Source organism: Phacochoerus africanus, chromosome 8 (assembly GCF_016906955.1).
Source record: "Phacochoerus africanus isolate WHEZ1 chromosome 8, ROS_Pafr_v1, whole genome shotgun sequence".
NCBI classification, from domain to species: Eukaryota; Metazoa; Chordata; class Mammalia; order Artiodactyla; family Suidae; genus Phacochoerus; species Phacochoerus africanus.
This window is the reverse complement of record NC_062551.1, coordinates 114,927,104-114,948,007: the sequence shown is the minus strand read 5'-3', so window position 1 is coordinate 114,948,007 and position 20,904 is coordinate 114,927,104. Positions and strand designations below refer to the sequence as shown.

General features: G+C 38.5%; 1 protein-coding gene across 1 annotated transcript in view; it reads right to left on the bottom strand.

Annotated features, from left to right (window-relative positions):
- Window positions 1–9,174: 9,174 nt before the first annotated feature.
- Window positions 9,175–20,904, bottom strand: part of DSG3 (desmoglein 3) — a 30,434-nt gene continuing 18,704 nt past the window's right edge. Inside the window, exons 11-16 of the mRNA XM_047794042.1 lie at window positions 20,053–20,280; window positions 18,130–18,390; window positions 13,778–13,917; window positions 13,401–13,464; window positions 11,781–12,028; window positions 9,175–10,580 (exon numbers count right to left, since the gene is read on the bottom strand). Of these exons, the coding sequence (XP_047649998.1) occupies window positions 9,963–10,580; window positions 11,781–12,028; window positions 13,401–13,464; window positions 13,778–13,917; window positions 18,130–18,390; window positions 20,053–20,280 (1,559 nt within the window). The 3' untranslated portion in view covers window positions 9,175–9,962. The remainder of the gene's footprint in view (window positions 10,581–11,780; window positions 12,029–13,400; window positions 13,465–13,777; window positions 13,918–18,129; window positions 18,391–20,052; window positions 20,281–20,904) is intronic.

The following is a 20,904-nucleotide window of genomic DNA, read 5'->3' as shown; positions in this document are numbered from 1 at the left end:
CTAATTCTGACTTAAAGTAGAGATTTTGTTAGACAGAAATATGTTCGAACATCACCAAACTAGTTAAGTAAAACTTTGATACAAAAAAAGGCAATGGGAAAAAAAATTACTCCTGATAATTTAGTTTTAACAATCACAGTAATCCTTACCAGCTTGCCTGAGGTCATTTGTGGTTAAAGATTTTTTTTTTTAGGGCCACTCCTGTGGCATATGAAAGTTCCCAGGCTAGGGGTCAAATTGGAGCTGCAGCTGTCAGCCTCCACCCCAGCCACAGCAACACCAGATCTGAGCCATGTCTGCAACCTACACCTTAGCTCATGGCACCACCAGATGCTTAACCTACTGAGTGAGGCCAGGGATCGAACTTGCATCTTCATGGATACTAGTCAGATTCGTAACCCACTAAGCCACAACAGGAACTCCTAAAGGTATTTATTTATTTATTTATTTTAATCATCATGTTCGTTATGGAACATGACTACATGCCTTGAAAGCAGAGCTCTTATTTTACTAGGCAATTTTCTGCTAATTTATTGTAATATTTTTTTTAAGGTGGACCTCTCTTAACTTCTACTGAAACAATATCAAATGATTCATACCTTTGAAGAGAGTCACACCCATTTCATGCAGAATCAGCTACAATAAAGCTAAGTCAGCCAACAAAGATTTCTTGTGACTAATTCTCCTGTGGGAATGAAAGAAGAGGAGAGTATATCCTTGTACTTGCTTCATTTTAGAATTAGAACAGGGCAGTATTACAGGGAAGACAGAGTTGAACAAAGTAACATCCATGTGAAAGCTCATGTGGAGAATTGTTTTATGGTTCATAAAAGTGCCTTTGTGAGTTTCCATTGTTTGGACCTTGGAATTTTCAGTAATTGAATCCTCAGATATAGAGTATGATTTATTGTTCTTTATACCTTGGATTTGCACTTTAGAAAATAAAGCCATCTAAAAACAAAAAAAAAAAAACCCAAAGCCCAACCCCCCCCCCCCAAAAAAAAAATCAGAGGAAGACTGTGGTTTCCAGGCTTTCAGGAAGAAGATAGTGAGACTTCTGTGGAACATTTTGCTTTGTTTCTTAGGGACTAGATGCATTAGGTCAATTGGTGAGGATGTGAAGCCTGAGCTTCAGGTGTGCTCCGTGTTCCTACATGAACAGATGACACATGTGTGACTTGAAGAGCACTGGAAACTGTTCCTCCTCTGGACCTATGACCTAATGATAATGAAATTTCATTTCTGTTTCTGAGTCAGCAGATATTCCAAGTATTAAAGATCTATATTTCCAAGGAGGAGCAGTGCTTTCTGTGATTTACACTTTACTGTGAATTTATCGAGCAATTACAAAATGTAACTAGTTACAGTCAGTTGTTTTTTTTTTTTGTCTTTTTGTTTGTTTTAGGGCCACAGCTGCGGCACATGAAGGTTCCCAGGCTGGGGGTTGAATCGGAGCTGTAGCTTCCGGCCTACACCACAGCCACAGCAATGCTGGATCCTTAACCCACTGAGTGAGGCTTCGTCCTCATGGATACCATTTGGGTTTGTTAACTGCAGAACCATGACAGGAACTCCTACAGTCAGATTTTTAAAGGAAGTAGGAGGTAATGATTATGAAAACATTTAGCGTATCATGTTCTAGAAATAAGGTAGTAAAACATGCAAAAGTAAAGACATATTTAACTTCCTTCTATTTTATATTGGGTCAACCAACTTTTGTAAATAAAACCTCTTTTCACCTAGCACCATAAATTCGACAGTAACTGGATATAAAGTGTGGTCATTACTGTTCTACCAGCATTCCCTGACATATGTATCCTGCTGGAGGTTGGGTCAGTAGCATTGTCCCTTTCATGCTAATTTCAAGTACTATTTCCCTCCTCCCCCCAAACCACCAGGCTACCCTGTTCTACTTTGGTGGCAATGACATAGAACTCTAAGGGGGAAAAACCTTCCAATTCTATCCTTGTCCCAGGAAGCTCAACTGAAAATTGCAGTCATTTGGTGATTCTCATCAGTTTGACTACATGATCACAATTTGATATGAATGAATTCATCTCTATTTGCTTGTGTTTTCAGAGGAATTTCCTGGGGAAAAGGGTAGACAGGACAAGCCATGTGGTTAAAGCAAAAAATTAGTGAAAAAGAAATATTACAGTGCTAGTTTGGAGTCATGAGAAAATTAACCTCGTTAATTCCTAATTTTACCTTTGATCAACAAATTACTTTTCAGCCTGGTTGAGCATCTGCAAAACAAGACTTTGGATCAGATAATCTAAATGTTTTGAATTTGTATGGTTTCCATAGTTTGTATGTCAGAACTCTTTGAGTTCATTTTGAAGATTGAAATAATAATTATTATTTTTATTTCAAATCTTCTCGAGCACAATCTATGTCCTAGGTTCGTTCTCCTAACTCCTTTATAGAAACCTTGAGGGGGGTGGGGTAGGGACTGTTATTATTTCCCTAACAATAGTCAGAGAGGTGTCAAGAGATTAAGTCACTTGCCCAAAGACACACAGCTGTAAGTGGTACAGCTGGCATTTGAACTCAAGTAGTTTGTTTCCAAAGCCTGACCTCTTAACCGCTAACTTAAAACACAGTTAAAGAACAAAACCAAACAAAAACATTTCTAGTTTATCTTTTGTAGTCATTAAAATGTAATATACAGTTAGTTTTGATTGACTTAAGAGATGGAATGAAATGAAAACATTTTCTCCTGGGTCCTCCAGTAGTAGGTTTTGATTTTATGCAAACCAGCAGATTTTCTTTCCTTGACAACTCATTGTTGCCTGTCAGAATATTCAGCAACATCTCCCGACTTGTTCTTTCAGTGGAGACAGCCTTCCCTAGGCCGAGTTGGCAAAGGTGCCAAGAGCAAGTATTGGCTTGTTGTGGAAGCCCTGGGGAGTCTTTGTAGCTTAGAGTAGAAGGTCTTCTATCATCCTGACAACATATGCCTTTGTTGTTGGTTTACAGTTCGAAGGACTAGTCAAAGACCAACACCAAGACGACAGTTCCAGGGTTCAAGAAAGTGTAGATAGAAAGAGTGGCTAGTTAGAAAATCAGCTTGGATTTCAACATTTAGCAGCCAGAAAATATCTTCGGAGGAAAAAAATCCATAGCCATTTATAACAGCTGAGAGGAAGGGGGAAGATGCAGAAAACTATTGTCCAAATGTATTTGAGCAAAGGTTATTACACATTAAAATTTTTTGAAGAGTTCCCATTGTGACTCAGTGGTAATGGATCCAACTTGTATCCATGAGGATATGGGTTCATTCTTTGGCATCACTCAGTGGGTTAAGGATCTGGCGTAGCAGTGAGCTGTGGAGTAGGTTGCAGACACAGCTCAGATCCCACATTGCTGTGGCTGTGGCATGGGTCTGCAGCTCCGAGTTGACCCCTAGTCTGGGAACGTCCATATGTTGAGGATGTGGCCCTAAAAAGACAAAAAAAATTTTTTTTGACATACAGAAAGTTGTATATAATTAATGTATGCAACTTGATGAGTTTGGAGATAAGTATAAACTCATGAAACCATAATCGCAGTCTATACTATAACCTTATTTATCGCCTTCAAAAATTCCTTTTCACTCTTATTTATACCATTATTTTGTGTGTGACAAAAACATTTAACATGAGACTTACCTTTTTAGTGAAATTTTAAGTATACAATAGCGTGTTAGGCATAGGCTCTATGCTGTATACTGGCTCTCTAGCACTTATTCACCTGGTACAACCAAAAACTTATACTCTTTGACTAATAACTTCATGTCCTATTGCACATGTTTTCACTAATCAAAAGTTGTGATGTTAGGCCTGGACGAGACTAAATAAAATCTGGTCAAACAAGGCCTCTTCTTTGTGCCTTACCTAGAGAAATTTGGATGGAAAATCTAGGTGATTATTTTCTTTTTAGTAATACATCTAGAGAGCAGACTCCATGTATGCAGAAATTTTGTATCTGCAACACTACTAAGCATTAGTGTCTGGTCCAGGATCTGATGATGGAAAGACACTCTTCAGCTACATCAATCTACGTGGTTACTGATGGCAGATATGTGCACGTGTGTGTGTGTTTCACCTCCTAGTTAGGACCATAAAAATCTTATTATGAATACTAGACAGTAGGACTTAGAAAGGCATGACTAAGTTAATCTCATATTTTGTGTTTAAATACCCCTTCTTGACTTGGTAACAGTGCCTTCTTGCAGGACCAGAAACCATGTCACTATGCCATCTAAATAAATCCAAGATTACCTGATTCTGTACTGCTTTATAATTAAGAAAGTTCTTTGAAATCCTCTCTTGATTTTGAAAGACTATAAATACTTCCTCTGCCTTCTGAGGAAATGAGGACATCCATATTTTTTCAATATCAGTGTTTTGCTTATGTTATCATAATTTGATCTTCTGTTTTCACACAAAATTTACTGTTTGCTCTTTTGATCATGACATATTCAGCACATAGAAAACATTAGAGATGTCCTGAAGCATAAAATTAAAAATACAATGTTCTCATGTACTTTATGAGAATAAAGGTAGAGGTAGAGTTGGCTTTAAGTAGGAAAATATTTGCTGTAGTTGTCAAAATGTGTTGTTATCCACAAATTATGGAAAATGCTGAAGTGGAAGGACCCATTTAAAGTTATTATTTTAAAAAACAAAACAAAACCCAAGATCATAGATGTGGAGGACAGATGGATGGTTGCCAGAAGTGAGGGCTGGTGAGGTGGGCAAAATGTGTGAAGGGCATCAAAAGGTACAGGCTTCCAGCTATAGAATAAATACGTTCTGGGGATGTAATGTAAAGCAGGGTCACTGGAGTTAATACTGAATTGCGTATTTGACAGTTGCTAAGAGAGTAAATCTTGAAAGTCCTCATCACAAGAAAAAACACTTTTCTTGTAACTATGTATGGTGGTGGATGTTAACTTAAATGCATAGACTTATTGTGGTGATCATTTTGCTATATATATATATATATATATATATATATAGCAATATATACACACACATATATATATATATATATCAAGGAAAAAATTTAAAGTAAGTTTTACATCAAGGACACATGTCCTATAACCTCTTATAAATAGTGTGCTATTAAAGTAATTCTTAAGGGGTTTACCAGAAAGGAGATTCCATGACCTCTAGGTAGCTTGCTTCTGTTATTAATTGTGGAGGAGAGCTGACCAATGTGCCCTGAAAAATAAATTCACATATTTTTCAAAATAACAGCACATCACGTGTTTGCGTTCTTTCATCTATCTCTACCTCTTTATCTGTCTCTATCGCTCAATCAAATATGTATATATATGCTTTACATTGTAAGCTTCTTTAACCTTTAGAATTATATCTAGATTTATACTTTTTATTTTATAATTTTCATTATTTTTCATCCAATTTTTCATGTTCATTCAAGTCTTAGAGCTGAAAATAAATAGATTATTCTGAGAGAGTAATAAGTATTATTATTGCTGAACGTAGACCAACCTTCACATTTGTGCCATTTATTGTATGGCCTTGAGGAAGTTACTTTTCTTCTCTGGGTCTCTGTTTTCATGACTGTAATCTCAGGGTTACTGTAAGAAATAGATTAGAATATAATTATCTTGGCCATCTGGTAGACCTCACCAATGTCATGTTTCTTCCTGCTCTGGTAACTGCACACTTTTGCACTTGTCCTTTTAGACCATCATTCTCTTGAGTTTTAACTACACCTGCATTGTGTTTAGACTTTTTTGTTTTGCATTTGTTTAAAAAAAGTCAAGAGGGAGTTCCTATTGTGGTGCAGTGGAAACAAATCCGACTAGTATCCATGAAAACACAAGTTTGATCCCTGGCCTTGCTCAATGGGTGGGGGATCCAGCATTGCTGTGGATCACCATGTGAGCTGTGGTGTAGGTTGCAGACTTGGCTTGGATGCTGGCTGTGGTGTAGGGCGGCAGCTGTAGCTCCAATTCAACCCCTAGCCTGTGAACCTCCATATGCCGCTGGTGTGGCCCTACAAAGCAAAATAAATAAATAAGATAAAAATTAAAATTAAAAAATCAATATATAAAAGAAAAAGACAGCAAAGATATCAACCTGAAATAGTCTGTGTCTTATCATCAAGAAATAGTAGTGCACTCTGAATCAAGCACAGAAGAAAGGATCTCAGTCAGTATTCTTTGTGGAAAACGTGTTGTTTCTGGCATCTGGAATTTAAACAATTATCTTTTTTCATCAATTATCTGTTTTACATACAAATGATCTCAGACTGTGTTGTTGAGCAAGTTTTAAGTCATATGATCTCTGATTCAGAATTACTCTTCACAGACTCAGTAAAGGAGTGGAGAAAATGCTGGATTGCTAACAACATGAAGTCCTTAACTTTTGTTTCTTAATTGTTAGTTGCATTGAAGCTAGGCAGGAAAAGGTGTTCTTTTACACTCTTACTTGATTTTTTGAAAGTTAAAATAAGAGAAACTGATCTTGCTTTTTTTATTCTTTCAACTTTCTGTAGACATTCCTGTTGTGGCTCAGCAGGTTAGGAACTCGACATTGTGTCTGTGAGGATATAGGCTTGATCCCTGGCCTTGTTCAGTGGCTTAAGGATCTGGAGTTGCCACAAGCTTCTGTGAAGGTTGCAGATGTGGCTCAGATCCTCCATTGCTGTGGCGTTGGTATAAACTGGCAGCTGCAGCTCTGATTTGACTCCAAGCCTGGGAACTTTCCATATGCCACAGATACAACTGTAAAATAAATAAAATAAAATAAAATAGTAAAAAAGTTTCTGATGGCATTTGCTTAAAAAAAAAACACAAAACTTTCTATGAATAGAAGGGACCTGTGATATTTTTGGAGTTTACCTGCATGGCTTTCATTTTCCTGGGATTGTTGTGAAACATCTTTGTTAAGCCATCCACTTTCTTCACTCAACATTCACTCTAATCCAGTTTCCACTTCCCATAACCCAGGTCCAAGTCGAGTTGTCTGCATTTGAGAATGAGGAAGGTCAGCCAAAGCAAGATCTGAAGTTCTAAAGGGACTTATTTTCTGGCATCCCTTTAAAAGAAGACATTAAAAATAATAGGCACTTACTGGGAGACAAACCCACTGCAGGGGCTGATGGCTGTCACCAAAGCCATGGTACATTTTTGTCATCATGTTAGGCTGGAAAACCTTACCTTCTCTTTACTCCAACTTTTCTGAGTCTTCATAGAATGTCAAAATTTTTGCTTGATAGACCATTCTAAATGACCAAACAAATGAGTTAAATATCCAGTTAGTAAGTCTTCTTTGACCTCATCCAGCATCTCATCCAGCACTGTTTCTACCTGAAGAAGAAGAGATTCTGGGAGTTCCCTAGTGGTCTAGTGGTTAGGATTTGGCACTTTCATCTCTGCAGCCCAGGTTCAATCCTTGGACTGGGAACTGACATCCCACATCAAGCAACTGCACACTGTGGCCCCCTCAAAAGAGATCCTGAGTCCCCATATACCTCCTTTCTGCTTGGGAGGATGCAAAAAATGTATCAGCTAGAAAAAAAAGTAAAATATGGATAAAAAAAATATAGGCAATCACTTCCTTACATCATATTTCTTAATGGTTATTCATTGCAGAGAGTTGTTCAGCTTTCATTAAATGGTTAAGGAAGTACTCATAAATTTGTTGCCAAACAATTTTATTTTAACAATGTTACACTGTTAAAGTTTTAATATATACTGTTTAAAATTCACAATACATCAAGTAAAAAGATTTTGAAGTTTTAAATTTTTCTACTTGAAACAGTTTTTATTCTTTCTGAAAAAGTACACATACATTTTTGCTTTGAATTTAATTTTACATGACAAATCATTTGTAGGTCCCCCTAGACCCAACGGATCTATTTTTATTTTAAATATATTTCGTTTCATTTCAGTTTTTCCCTTATTAGACTTTACTGTGAAGGCATGGTTTCCTCTGTAGTTTGACAATGCAGCAAAATCCCCATTTGATGGAGAGTTGGTTTTTTTAAGAGGCAATGGTAAAATACTTTGAGGATCCTAAAAACACTTTTGAACTTGGAATCAGCGTTCTTCTTGTGACTAATTTAATTCTCATGCATACACAAAGGAACAAATTGGGCTCTGTGTGTTCTAGACCTGGGAGCAAAATTCTTTAAGCAGAGGACCTCGTGGTAATAACAGAGTGACTTCCTCAGGATCTGGGAGCCTCCTCCAAAGGGTCTAGTTCCCCTCATCTCAAGATGAGCACCCCGCAGGCCTTGCTACCTTGGAGCCTGGTCTTGGAAAAATAGGTTGGCCCTGCTTCTCGGGCTGTCCTAGCCATACCTTCCTGGTGGTCGTGGAAGTGGGAAGAGGGAAGAATGCTAGATGTAAGGACATTTGGCGGGGAGGGGTGGGGGGAGACTCTTTCTCCCTAGAAATCCTCAGGACTGCTCCCTCCTGGGTTAAAACACAAACACTTAATTGCTTTGCATTCCATCTGAAAAACAAAGATAGGTTTTGAATACAGCAAAAACCTGAAAGGAGTATTTTATATACAATTAGAATAGAGCTAGACAATGACCTTGTAAGTCTCAGCTAATGTTGATAAGAGGTAGGGTGCTCTCTATGGGCTAAAGGTTAAAGACCTTGAATGATCAGAAATGATTTGAAGAACTGCATTGCCATCAGAGTAACACACACAAAATAATGTATTCTAAGCTGTCACTAACCTAACATTGTTATGCTCAAGAATTAAACTGCAATAGCTGTTAATTTAAAAGAAGTGAGGGTTAATAAAATAGAGGTCACTGATAATCCCTCTCCATATTTTTTTTTGACTTGAAATACTGCATATAATACACATTCACAAATTTAACTATGAGTTAGTCTCTCATCCGAGGCCTCTTTTGCATATGAGGAAAGCCATGTTTTGTATTCCCAGAGTCATCATTAACATAATAAACACTATATTATGTCATTACCCACTGACATTTAAAAAAACATCACTATATTATGTCATTACCCACTGACATTTAAAAAATAAAGAATTTTTTTTTTTCTTTTTACAGCAGCACCTGTGGCATATGGAAGTTCCCAGGCTAGGGGTCAAATCGGAGCCTCAGGTGACAGCCTATACCACAGCTACAGCAACACAGCTTTCAAGGCAACACCAGATCCTTATCCCACTGTGAGAGGCCAGAGATCAAACCTGCATCCTCATGGATACTAGTCAGGTTCTTATCCCTCCGAGCCACAACGGGAACACCAAAGAGTACTTTTCAAAGACTATTAACACAGGATTACTGTTGAAGTGCATAGCTTAATGTATTACTTTCTTTAGATAGATCCTTTCAAGGTGATTTTAAAAAACACATAATATTTACAACATAATAGACTTTCCCAAATGTCCTATGACATTTCTATTTCAAAATTGTCATTATAAGAATATGAGAAATATAGATGCAGCAAGTTTTATTTATAACCCATTACCCTTAGCTTGAGCAAAAGATATACCTAGGATCTCCCAGCACCAAGAAGATGGCAGAATTTCAAATGCAGCTACTTCTTTTCTCCATGCAGCTCAAAATGCTTTAGCAAAGACCTTATGACTCTTATATCATTATTAATGATATAAGAGAAGCTGAAAGAGTCAAGAACTGGGGCTCTTGACTCCAAGCACTTAAATCTACTAAAACACATTGCATTTGAAGTTTAAAAATTGGTAGGAAATTTTCCTGCTGAATATTATTTTAAGATATTTTGAAAAACAGCAAGATTTACTATGATTGGAATAGTATTTGAGAAGAGTGACAACATTTCCATTTTGGGGGTTTCACTAGAAAATTTAGGCTATAATCACAATCAGTTTAGAAGAGTAGCAAATAAGTGCCAAATCAGACCAGTACTCTGAGATTTGCTATGTTGTTTTGAATAATTTGGTTCAAATGGCCATATTTGGCCAGTATGTTATTCCAGTTCATTTTGATCAGATCAGACGGGAACAAGGATCTTCTGTGCAGATTTGATTACAGGACCCTGGTAGCTCTGTCGGAGCATGTAGGTTGCCAGGAACACTGGAAATTGGGCAAATCACTCTTTCAGTCACTATTACATTTTGCGTGAGAAGTGGATCAAAGACTGCAGTGGAGGGTTGCATGAGGGAACCAGAAGCCGAGTAAGTCTCCGTTACCAAATAGCTACCCTGCTGCAAAGGGTCAGGAATGGAAATGGCTGGTTGGAGAACAGAGCTGGAAGCAGACAAAGCAGAAGCTCCCTGGCTGCCTGACAATGTCTGGTAGCAAACAGATTCTGATTGCTGAACTTGTACGGATTGGCCACAGGATTCAACTCCAGAACCGCTGTCTTTGGCTGGTGGCTGAGATTTTTTGGCTTCGTCATCCATCCCCAGGCTTATCTCTGCAAGCTTTTTAAATTTGGGGCCAAGTGAGTCCAAGAAGCTATCATCCCACTCGTCGGCAATAAAACTGCAACAACCCAGGGAGCCAACGGGAGAACCGGGGACACCGGTTCCTTCGTTATCATAGATCAGCAAGCAGTCATTTGCTTCGTGGCCATCGTCTTCCTCCGCACAGGCAAATGCTTTCTAAAGGTGGAGGAAGGTGGAAAAAAAGAATTTTGAAAGACAGTCCATGGAAGAATGTAATGCCGCTCACAGAACTCAAGGTTTGATCATGAGTGCATGATTTAGGTAATCCATAGAAGTAAAGGCATACTTTTTACATCAGGCGTCTTGTTATAGAAGTTACCTGTGTTTGGAGAATAGTGTTGTTGATAGTCCTTGGAAATTGACTCTGGCCTAGGCTCGTGGTTTAATGCTTGATTTTCAGGGCTTGAATTTACATAGACTTAGGTGTACTGAGCAAATGTGTACAAAGCCTAGAGGTGTTTGGCTAGGCCGAGAACGAGGGTCCCCATGTGTTCTTGTGCTAATGCATGTCTTTGTGTGGGGTGTGGGTGGAGCCATCCCACCGTGCACCCTCTGAGACAGCTGTCAGCCAAACATGGGTCTCTGATGAGACTCTGTAACTCTTGGGAGAGCCTGACTTGTAACTAGAACCCATATACAACTTGGAATATCCCAAGAATCCTCATCCTAGACAAGCCCTTCCTGCGAGTTGCTCCTCACAGTATCACCCTTCATCTGCTTGGACACCAGGCCAGCACTTACCAGTTCATACTGAAGCTTTAGATGAGATGCACCAACCAAGAGGCAAACACCCTACCTCCCAGAGTCCTCTCTGTTCTTGCACCCTTTCTCCCTTTCAGTTCTATGCTTCCTGACACTTCACCTGATCTTCCATCACATCCCTGGTCCCCCCTTTTGTTTTGGGGTCATTAATTCAGTGGTTCTTCAACTTTTTTGGACACAGACTCCTTGAGAATGGGAAGAATACTATAACCCTCTGTGAGAAAAACATATGCAGATGTATTCTGACATACTTCATGGTATAGGAAATACAGAGCAAGCTGCTTTATATTCCTAAAGAGGATGCTGTGGATCTGGGGTGCAAAAGGTTTTGCTTTTCCTTGTCAGTTCAGTTGGAGGGATGAGGCGCCCTCTTCTATCCCTTTATGTCTACCGACCCATTCTTCCTTTGGGCCAGTGGCCCAATTTTGTCAGCCACCTTAGGTTATCTATACTATTTTCACAAGGAACCTCTCTTTTTTTGTTGTTGTTTTTGCATCTTACAAAGCTGTAAAAAAAAAGGAACTGTAAAACTGGAGTCACGTAGAAAGATCTCTAATGTAAACAAGATAACAAAGCCACAGAATTTTCCATTACCTGAGAAAAGTAGGAGTCTAGGAAGTTCATGTTTATTGCCCCTTCGCCATAGTCTTTGTTGGTTCCTCCAGTGGAATGTCTTGTTCTCATTGTCCCAGACTGTCCTGCAGAATATATGCTAAGGCCAGCGGCCGCTCCAAATCCTGCAGCGGCTCCAGATCCTCCAGCTGCTCCAAGCTTGGTGGTCAGTTCCATTCCTGAAGCTCCCTCCACCACTGTCCCTCCGGCATATGTATTTGTACAAACTTCTAAAAACAGGGGAGACAATTTTATAGCATTTCATGCTGTGATTTTTTTTTTTGGTTGTGTTTTGTTTTTACTGGGTTTTGATATCCAAGAACTGTCTCCAAGTAAAACAAGGAAATGGGAGAAAATATAGTTATATGACTAGAGGTGATAAGAACACCCACAGCCTGTTATGTGAGAGTTATAGGGGAGGTGAGGATGTAACAGAGGATATTAGCAGATGAAATAGCTCCGAAAACATGCTAGTTAAAAAATATACAAAGGAAATAGATTTTCAACAGCCAGAAATGGAAAAGTGAAAACAGAATATTCAGCACACAAGCCATAAGCTTCTAATGCAATGCTTGTTTGTTTTCAGGAAAAAAGAAATTGTAATTAAGCTGTTTTATTGGCTCAATATGGAAACCAAGAAGGAAATATACATAATGTAATCATACAAATTAGCAGATGCTAAGTTGGTGTCTTGGTGCCTAATGAAAATTTAATGAGTTTTGACTATTCTGCCTTCACATTACATTTTCATGGAAAGCTGTTTTTTCTAGAGAATTCTAAATATAGTTTTTGCTATGTAATTATAATGGTAGAAACAGTTAAGTATTAATGTAGCTGGTAAAGGCAGATGGTTACCTCTTGGGGGAGATCTTATAAAGATTCTTCAGGCTGGGTATTTAAAAACAATCTATTGCTAAGCATGGAACTAAGAAAAATTTGAATATTAGGCATTAGCTCTTATTATTCTAGTTTACACCTTAGTTGTGGCATTGAGATAATAAAATAGTCATTTGATAAAACAAATAAATACATAATTTCACCTATGTGACAACATAAGTGATCTTGTCCCATGATGACTGAATATGAGAACTGGTAATTGAACTCAAGTCAGGAAACTGTTAGTTCTGGGGAAGGAAGAAGGGCAAAAAGATCTAGCATGTGCACACAGGAGGCTTTAACTGCAAATACTACCAATGTCAATAGTCAAAGTAGGATGATGGGTACCTGTTGTTTATTATATTTTCCTTATCATTTATTTTTCTATATGTGTGAAATCTTTGCATATTAAAAAATTAGTAATTGACTATATGAGAGCCATACTTCAGTTGGTTAAAGTTTGGAGAAGTATAACAAATCTTCTGCCAGTTAAAAACAATGACATCAGTGGACAAATGAATTTACTGAAGCCAGAGCTAGGTCATGGAGTTGGCTAATATACTAATATTAAACCATTTCATTGAAATTCTATTTCAGTGGTAACATCTCTCCGCATGTGCACAAATATGCAAATTATTAAGAAAAGAATTTAGAACAGTTTTTATCATTCATTGTTTCTTGCTGAACCCACTATTGTGTTCAAAAATAAATTTGGTGTTCACTTACCAGAATTTTCCATGAAATCAACTCCATTGGAAGTTATGGGTGGCACACGAATATTTGTGATTTCCTGCAAACCATGTGCAAAGAATAAGTACATTTAATAGTTAATCAGATTTCAGCAACATAAGTAAAATGTGCCCCTTTGCAAATAGTGACATTACAAGAAGCCCAAATTCTTGCAGGAGTCACCATTTTTATGATTTGATATCCGAAGAGCTAAGATCCTAAAAGCCTTCATTCATTTCAGCACTGATTCTCAAGAGTCTTAGAGGGTCAGGAATCTCTTATTTTTAGACCCTGTTACCCCTTTTCCTGTTGGAATATAAATCGAATTTTGCTCTGTATGCTTGAAATAAATGTTTTACAAAGTGGATTCTCACCTTGTCTTCAGGGTGGGCTCCTTCGATTCCCCACTGATGAATTGTTCCTTCTGAACCATCAGGCACTGGGATGAATCCACCAGTCACTCCCCCAATAGGACCCCTCCCACAGTCGCAAGTCAGCAGCAGAAGGGGGGCCACTAGTAGACAGGAAAACAAAATGTCAGAACATTTGCATCACTTGAAACAATTTGACATTGCAATTGTCAAAAACCTTGTAAAGAAAATGTATTTTTAATGCTTATGGAAAATCTACTAGAAGGCAAAATTAGTTTCTGCCAAAAAATCTGGTAAATTAAGCATACTAAAATTTCATAGGTTATGAAAATGGAGGAGACAGATGAAGTTATTCTTGTGACACATATATTGTTTTCTTAAAATAGGCTCGGATAAATAATAAAGGTGGTCCTTCAGCTCCTCAGTCCTTTTCTGTAATATATTTTTATTACATTTGCATTAATTTGCACATTTTGAGGCTCTGTATATGATTTCAGGTGAATACCCACCCCAATGGTCAAGATATTAGGTGGACATTATAATGTTTTAGTAATCTGGACTCTAATGCTCTCTTAGTGAACAACAATTAACCAGCAAATTCCCTCAGCAGCTAGAGTGATGATCTAATATCATTGCACTCTTAATTGTGATTTAGGAATCTTTAGCTTGGAGGGGCCTTCCTGCCTGGGTAATTATCATTCTTTCTGTGCATATCAGTCACATCTTGGCAATAAAGATTAACATCGATCTCCTGCTAATGGACCAAGAGAGAAAGGCAGCACTTCCCAGGCTAGGTAGTCAGTGACCCCCACCTCTACCTCTGGCTCGCCAAGGCCGCTTAAATCCTAATGTTTGAATTCTGTTCACTTATGGGCAGCTAAGTGAAGGGTTTAAGAGTATATGGCCTCTGGAGTCAGACTTGTTGGATTTGAGTTTTGGCTCTACCATTCACCAGCTGAACAAATTAAATCTTTTCTTGCCTCCATTAACTTAGCCAAAGAATGGGAGAATATATAGTATCTGTATCATAGATTGCTGTGAGGATTAAATGAGTTAATATAAAGGATAGTAGTGAGTTGCATGAGGACTTACCCATATTGTTTAGATGGACCATGTCCATTATATTAATTAGGTTTATATATATATAAAAGAAGAGTATTAAGGCAAGTATATAAAATAAGAGAATTAATAATTTTCTCAAAATTTAACCTAATGTTCATATAAGTGATACTTCTAAAGATTTTCTTTATTGTCATTCTCAATTCTGTGACTTTATGGGATGTATGGAAAGCGTTGAATATTGTAATTGGACAAGTTAGTTTTGAAAGGTGGTTAATGTATGTCTATATGCTCAGTATTTTTAGGTGGGCATAATCTTTTAGAAATCTTGTTTATCATCATGTGTGCAATATATATTTTGTTTTTATATGTGCACCCAGGGAAAGTTTTTTTAAAGTGTTGATAGCATTTCTACAGAATGAAAAATGTATGTTCTGTCCTGCACAAAATTCAAGATATGCCATTTTGCAAATGATAGGATTCCATGAAGCAGATATGATTGTGGGAATAACACAGTGTATTTCCTCTGACTGTCATCCTGAGCCACAGTCCCAAATGTTCAGTGGCCTAGAGGACATATCCATGTCTCAAAGTAAACATTTTAAAGTCAAATTTATCATTGCCACCATACTTATCTGTGCTTTCTCTGATATTTTCAGTTTCATTTAATCGTTTCAGTGGCAGCTGAATTCAGTGGTTCATCTGGATTTCTCATCCACGCTACCTATCCACTGTCTCCAAATCCACCCCGTGTACCCTCATAATGCCTTGCTCACCTATCCTTTCCTTTCTCGTCTTATGCCACAGCTCGAAATCTGGCTCCATTGTGCCTTATGAACTATTACAATAACCTCCTAACTCTTCTTTCCTTTTAGATTTACAGTACACACTACTGCCAGTGTTGTCTTTCTAAAATACAGATGTGATCATATTCGTCTTTTATTCAAATACTCTCAGCAACTTTCCTTTCCATGTGTATGTAAGCCCTTTCAGATTAGTCCCAAAGCTTTTGCCAGTTTCATCTCCTTCAATCTCTACAATTTCCCGATTGCTTTAGCCTCCCAAGGCTGTGTGGTTCCTAAAACCTGACAAGCGTTTTCTGGCTTTGGCTCAGGCTGTTACTCTTTGGAAACATTTTCCTTTTTTTTTTTTTTTTGCCTTTTACCGCCGCATCTGCGGCATGCGGAGGTTCCCAGGCTAGGGGTCGAATCAGAGCTGTAGCTGCTGGCCTACATCACAGTCACAGCAATGCCAGATCCAAGCCTCGTCTGCGACCTACACTACAGCTCACGGCAACCCAGATCCTTTACCCACTGAGTGAGGCCAGGGATCGAACCCACAACCCCATGGTTCCTAGTCGGATTCATTTCTGCTGCACCACGACTTTCCCTCTTTTTTATATTTACTACATCCTACTCATTTTCCAAGGCTCAAATTGATGATTCCCTTAACCTGAGAAGCCTCTGCAATATTCCTTAGTATTCGCTTCTATTATATATTTTACATTATTATATGTATTATAACTTTAACTTGGTGTAATTTCTCCATATAGTTAGACCTGCATAAATCTGGGAACTACATGACAACTAGAATCAAGGCCCCTTTCCTAGAAGCTAGCACAAAGACTTATATATATATATATATATATATATATATATATATATATATATGTATGTATTTAAAAATTTTTGCTTTTGAAAGTGACTCACATGACATTGGAAAACTGAAACTCTGAGTATAAATTTCAGCTATTAAAGGATGCAAGATAACTTCAGAATGGTAAACACTTTTGGGGAAAGAGAAAGGAGAATACAAGGCATATGCAGGAGACCATTAAATGTATATATATGGCAATTTCTTTTTTTAAAAAGAGATCTGAGTAAATATGGCAAATATTAATGTCTGTTAAGTCTGAGTTGTGGCTGCATTTATGCTTGCCATGCAATTTTCTGTACTTCTTTGTGGTTTAAAAATATCTCATAAATTAAGCAAAATTTAAATGAAGAGGTTGAAGTACACTTGATTATTATGAAAATCATTTTAATTCTAAAAGCCTATGGTTTATAATAAATTAGGGAAGTTATTGTGAATTTATCAAGGCTTTATTTATATAAAAATCTGCCACAAAGTTGTTTTAAATAGAGACTTGTTCCATTCAAAATACTGTTTGATTCACACAATATTAAGTGCAACTTTTGGAAACCTACTTATTAAATAAATAAGTTTTGGAGTTCCTGTTATGTCTTAGTGGGTTAAGAACCCGACTAGTATCCATGAGGATGTGGGTTTGATCCCTGGCCTTGTTTAGTGGGTTAATGGTCTGGTGCTGCGGTGAGCTGTGGTCACAGATGGGGCTTGGATCTGGTGTTGCTGTGGCTGTTGTATAGGCCAGAAGCTGAGGCTCCCATTTAACCTCTAGCCTGGAAACTTCCATATGCTATAGGTGTGCCCTAAAAAGAAAAAAAATAAAAAATAAATTTTACTGTTATTGAAAAATAATATATGGGCATAATTTCCCTAATGTGTTCAATAAACTTAATCTTTTTTTGGCTGCGCCTGAAGCATATGGAAGTTCCTGGGTCAGGGATTGAATCCAAGCTGCAGCTGCGGCAACAATGGATTCTTTAACCCATTGTGCCAGCTGGGGATCGAACCCATGCCTCTGCAGCTACCTGAGGTGGTGCTGTTGGATTCTTAACCCACTGTGTCGCAGTGGGAATAACTTAAACTTAATCATTTTCAGCATGTGAGACTTAAAAGGAGTGTATTTTCACGTGGAAAGCTGTTTCGAGGAAATTCTGGATTAAGCAATAACTTCTCAGAGTCTGTGATATATTGATGTGCATCTTAAAGCTCCAAGCTTATGATATCTTATGCATATCCCCTAAATTTACGTCATCAGGGTCCTTTTTTTATTTCAGAATCTCATGAGACCTGTATGTGGAAAAGACATGTTAGAAAGGGCTGTGCTCATGGATAAAGTCATTATTTTGATGTCACTGACAGTGTGTAGAATATTCATGCTTTAGTTTTTTCCTTCTTGGTTCCTTTGTGCTGTTTGCTATGTGTCTAATTTATATGACTTGCTTTGCTGTATGATAATTGCTTTGCTGTATGATAAGTATAGACTGTTGGCATGTTAACTTTAAACATTTCCAATTGTCCCAGAAAATGCCATTTCCCCCCAGCTTCGCCTCTGAAACAATTGCAGAGATGCACTGCCTGTGCAGCATGAAGCTCTGCACTTGTAGGTGCAGGCACTGGGTACAAGCAGAGTGACGCTTTGGCATACTCACACAGCAGCATCAAAAGACCGAGGAGTAGCAGGCCAATGGCTGCAGGCCCCAGCTTCCAAGATGACCTCTTCCCATTTTCGGTCCAAGGCGTTTTGGTCGGAACCGGAGTTCCACAGATATCCCTGCTGTCACACTGACAGACTTCCAGAGTCAGGCTCTCTGGCGTCTCACACCGCCTGCCTTGGCTGTCCGTGACCACGAGGGAGATTCTGTACACCCCAGGAGATATCTGCTGTGGGGCTCTTAGGAGGGCGGAGGTGTCTGTGGGGAACAAACAAATCAACAGTAGGTCAAGGTGTCTTTTGCTCTTAAAACTACTTCTGTTTGAACAGAACCAGAGTTGCCATAGATATCACTGTTGCAAAGGGCGGGGCTGACAGTGGGGTGAGGCTTGAGCAGTTATGAGGCTACACGGTTGAGTTGGGGTATCTGGGCCTGTCCTTCCTCCTTGTTCTGTCTGCTCCAGGTGGGCCCATTGTTCTCCCGCGTGAAAACTCAGTCCTACCTTGATTTTGCCCCCAAGGAAGAGGGGACGTGGACATCATTTAAATGGGGGCCTCCTCCTTCTGGGGCTTCACCGCTCTTCTCTAAGTGCACACCAACCCCTGGACTCTTGTGGTGCCCCCTAAATGTGTCCCCTCTGCCTCACTCCATGTTTTTGCTCCTGACTCCTCAAGACTGAATTCCCACTTTGGCTGCTGCTACCTCAGCTGCTCCCATCGATCCTCATCCCATGAGCCTCATGCATTTTGGGGTTCCCTGTGGTGAAGGCCTGCTACTTATCTGACTCAGGAGCAGTGATCATTTGCCATTTCTATGCTGTCCCATTCTAAGCGGGCTCCAGCAGCAGCTCTCGTAAGCTGTAGGGTTGTGCTGCTTGGATAATTCTTGACCCCATTGTGCCCCTTAACCTTGTGCCTGATCCTTCCAGTCCAAGCGCTGTTGCCTTGCCCAGCCTCACCCAAGCAGGTGCTTATATAATGCCAGGTCCTGTCTCTCTATGATATTTCTTTTGCGATCTTTTCACTGGCAGTGTGTCTAGTAAACCCACTTGGAGCCAAATGCACAATTTGGAGCTAGATCCTTACACCGAGATCAGGAAAGCCCCAGGAAGGAAAGCCACAGAGAACAAGACGCCTTTGGTGACACTAGCAATGGAAGATACCTATGACTAGGGCAACAGAGAGCAAGCACATGCTTGAAAGGAAACAAGATTAGTTCAGAAAAGAGCTAGAGAAAAGTGAGTTCATTTACAAGGGATTTGAAGTGGACTGGTGGTCACAATAAAATCCACAAAGGGAGAAGATTCTTATTAAGTCTAATAGCTTTTTCTGTGAGACTCCTGGAAAACATGGAGCAGGTAAAATTAGCATGATAAAGGTTAGGAGAAAAGGAAGAATGGATTGGCTCTTTCCCACTGGCTAATGGGTTTATGAATTTCAGTCCAGCATGCTCTCAAGATTCCTGACTGGTGATAGATGAGTGACAGACTTGAGCTGACCCCTCCAGTGCTTCACATATCCTGACAGCCTGCTTAGTTAGGAAAAGTTTATGTATTTAGAAATCTAAACAGCTCTGCAATAAAATAGATGCCTGACTCTAATCTTTTTTTTTTTTTTTTTTTGTGGCGGGAGTGAGGAAGGTGTACTGTGGAGGTAGAGATAAAAAATGAAAAATAGAAAATTATACAAAAATTGGACTCTATGCAAAAACAGAAAATATTAAATAGTGCTAACATTGTATCATTCCATTTCTCTTCTGAAAAGAGAAGAAATGCATGAGGCTACGACCACATCTTCATTGCTAAAATTTTTTAAATTGCTCTTGGAAAGGACTTGCTCCTCAGTGAGCTCTCTTTTATCCTTCTGGAAATAAGAAGCAGCAGCAACTTTCATTTGTGGAAGCAGCTTTATAGTTACTCACCATCCAGTGATGCGATACTCCATACAACTGGCAGTTTTAGAGGTTGATCCTCCAGTGAAAATGTGTAGGGGACAGTGAATTTATCTTTGTCCACGGCTCTAGCTGAGACAACCACAGAACGTGATGAACTACAGATTGTTTCCTTTTCCAGGGCAATTGTGGGACAGTTTTCATTAAAATCAGGTACTTTAACATATACGGTGCCTGTAGATGTTTTACCCGTGTTTTCTATAAGAGTAACATTTTAGAGTTAAAGGACAGAACATGTCGTATCAAAATTAAATAAATAAATAAACTTTTAAAATTTCTCTTGCATGCATGCAGCCAAAGTAGCGTGCCTACTCCTACAATGAGAAATTGTATCTGTTACTCCTACAGGTAAAAAGATGTCATGCCATTTCCACATCTTGTTAAAAGCAAATTTAAATTTATCAACTTGGCTGAGGTCTTTAATTAGTAGCATTGGCTATTAACTAAATATATTTGGAACCAAGACCTATAAGTGTGATGGATTTACTGATTACAAATGAAATCAACATAAAAATAGTTTTCTTAAATGTAACCTACTGCATGAGCCCTGACTGTGTGAAAGATTTTTGCTTCTAAAGCTTGGGCCAAAGTATTTGGAGTAAACAATGATGTGTTTTTATTACCCAAGATACATAAGATTATTGAAGAAAAAAATTAATGCTGATAATCAAAAACAATAAAAAAAAATCTCTCAGTGGTGGGATTATGAATGATTTCTGTTGTTTCCCTTAGTGCTTTTTCTCTTTTCCTAGATAATATGATTTTTGGTGTTTACTCTTTTGTTTTTATGTTTGCTTATTGCCTTGAGCATAAATTAGTTTT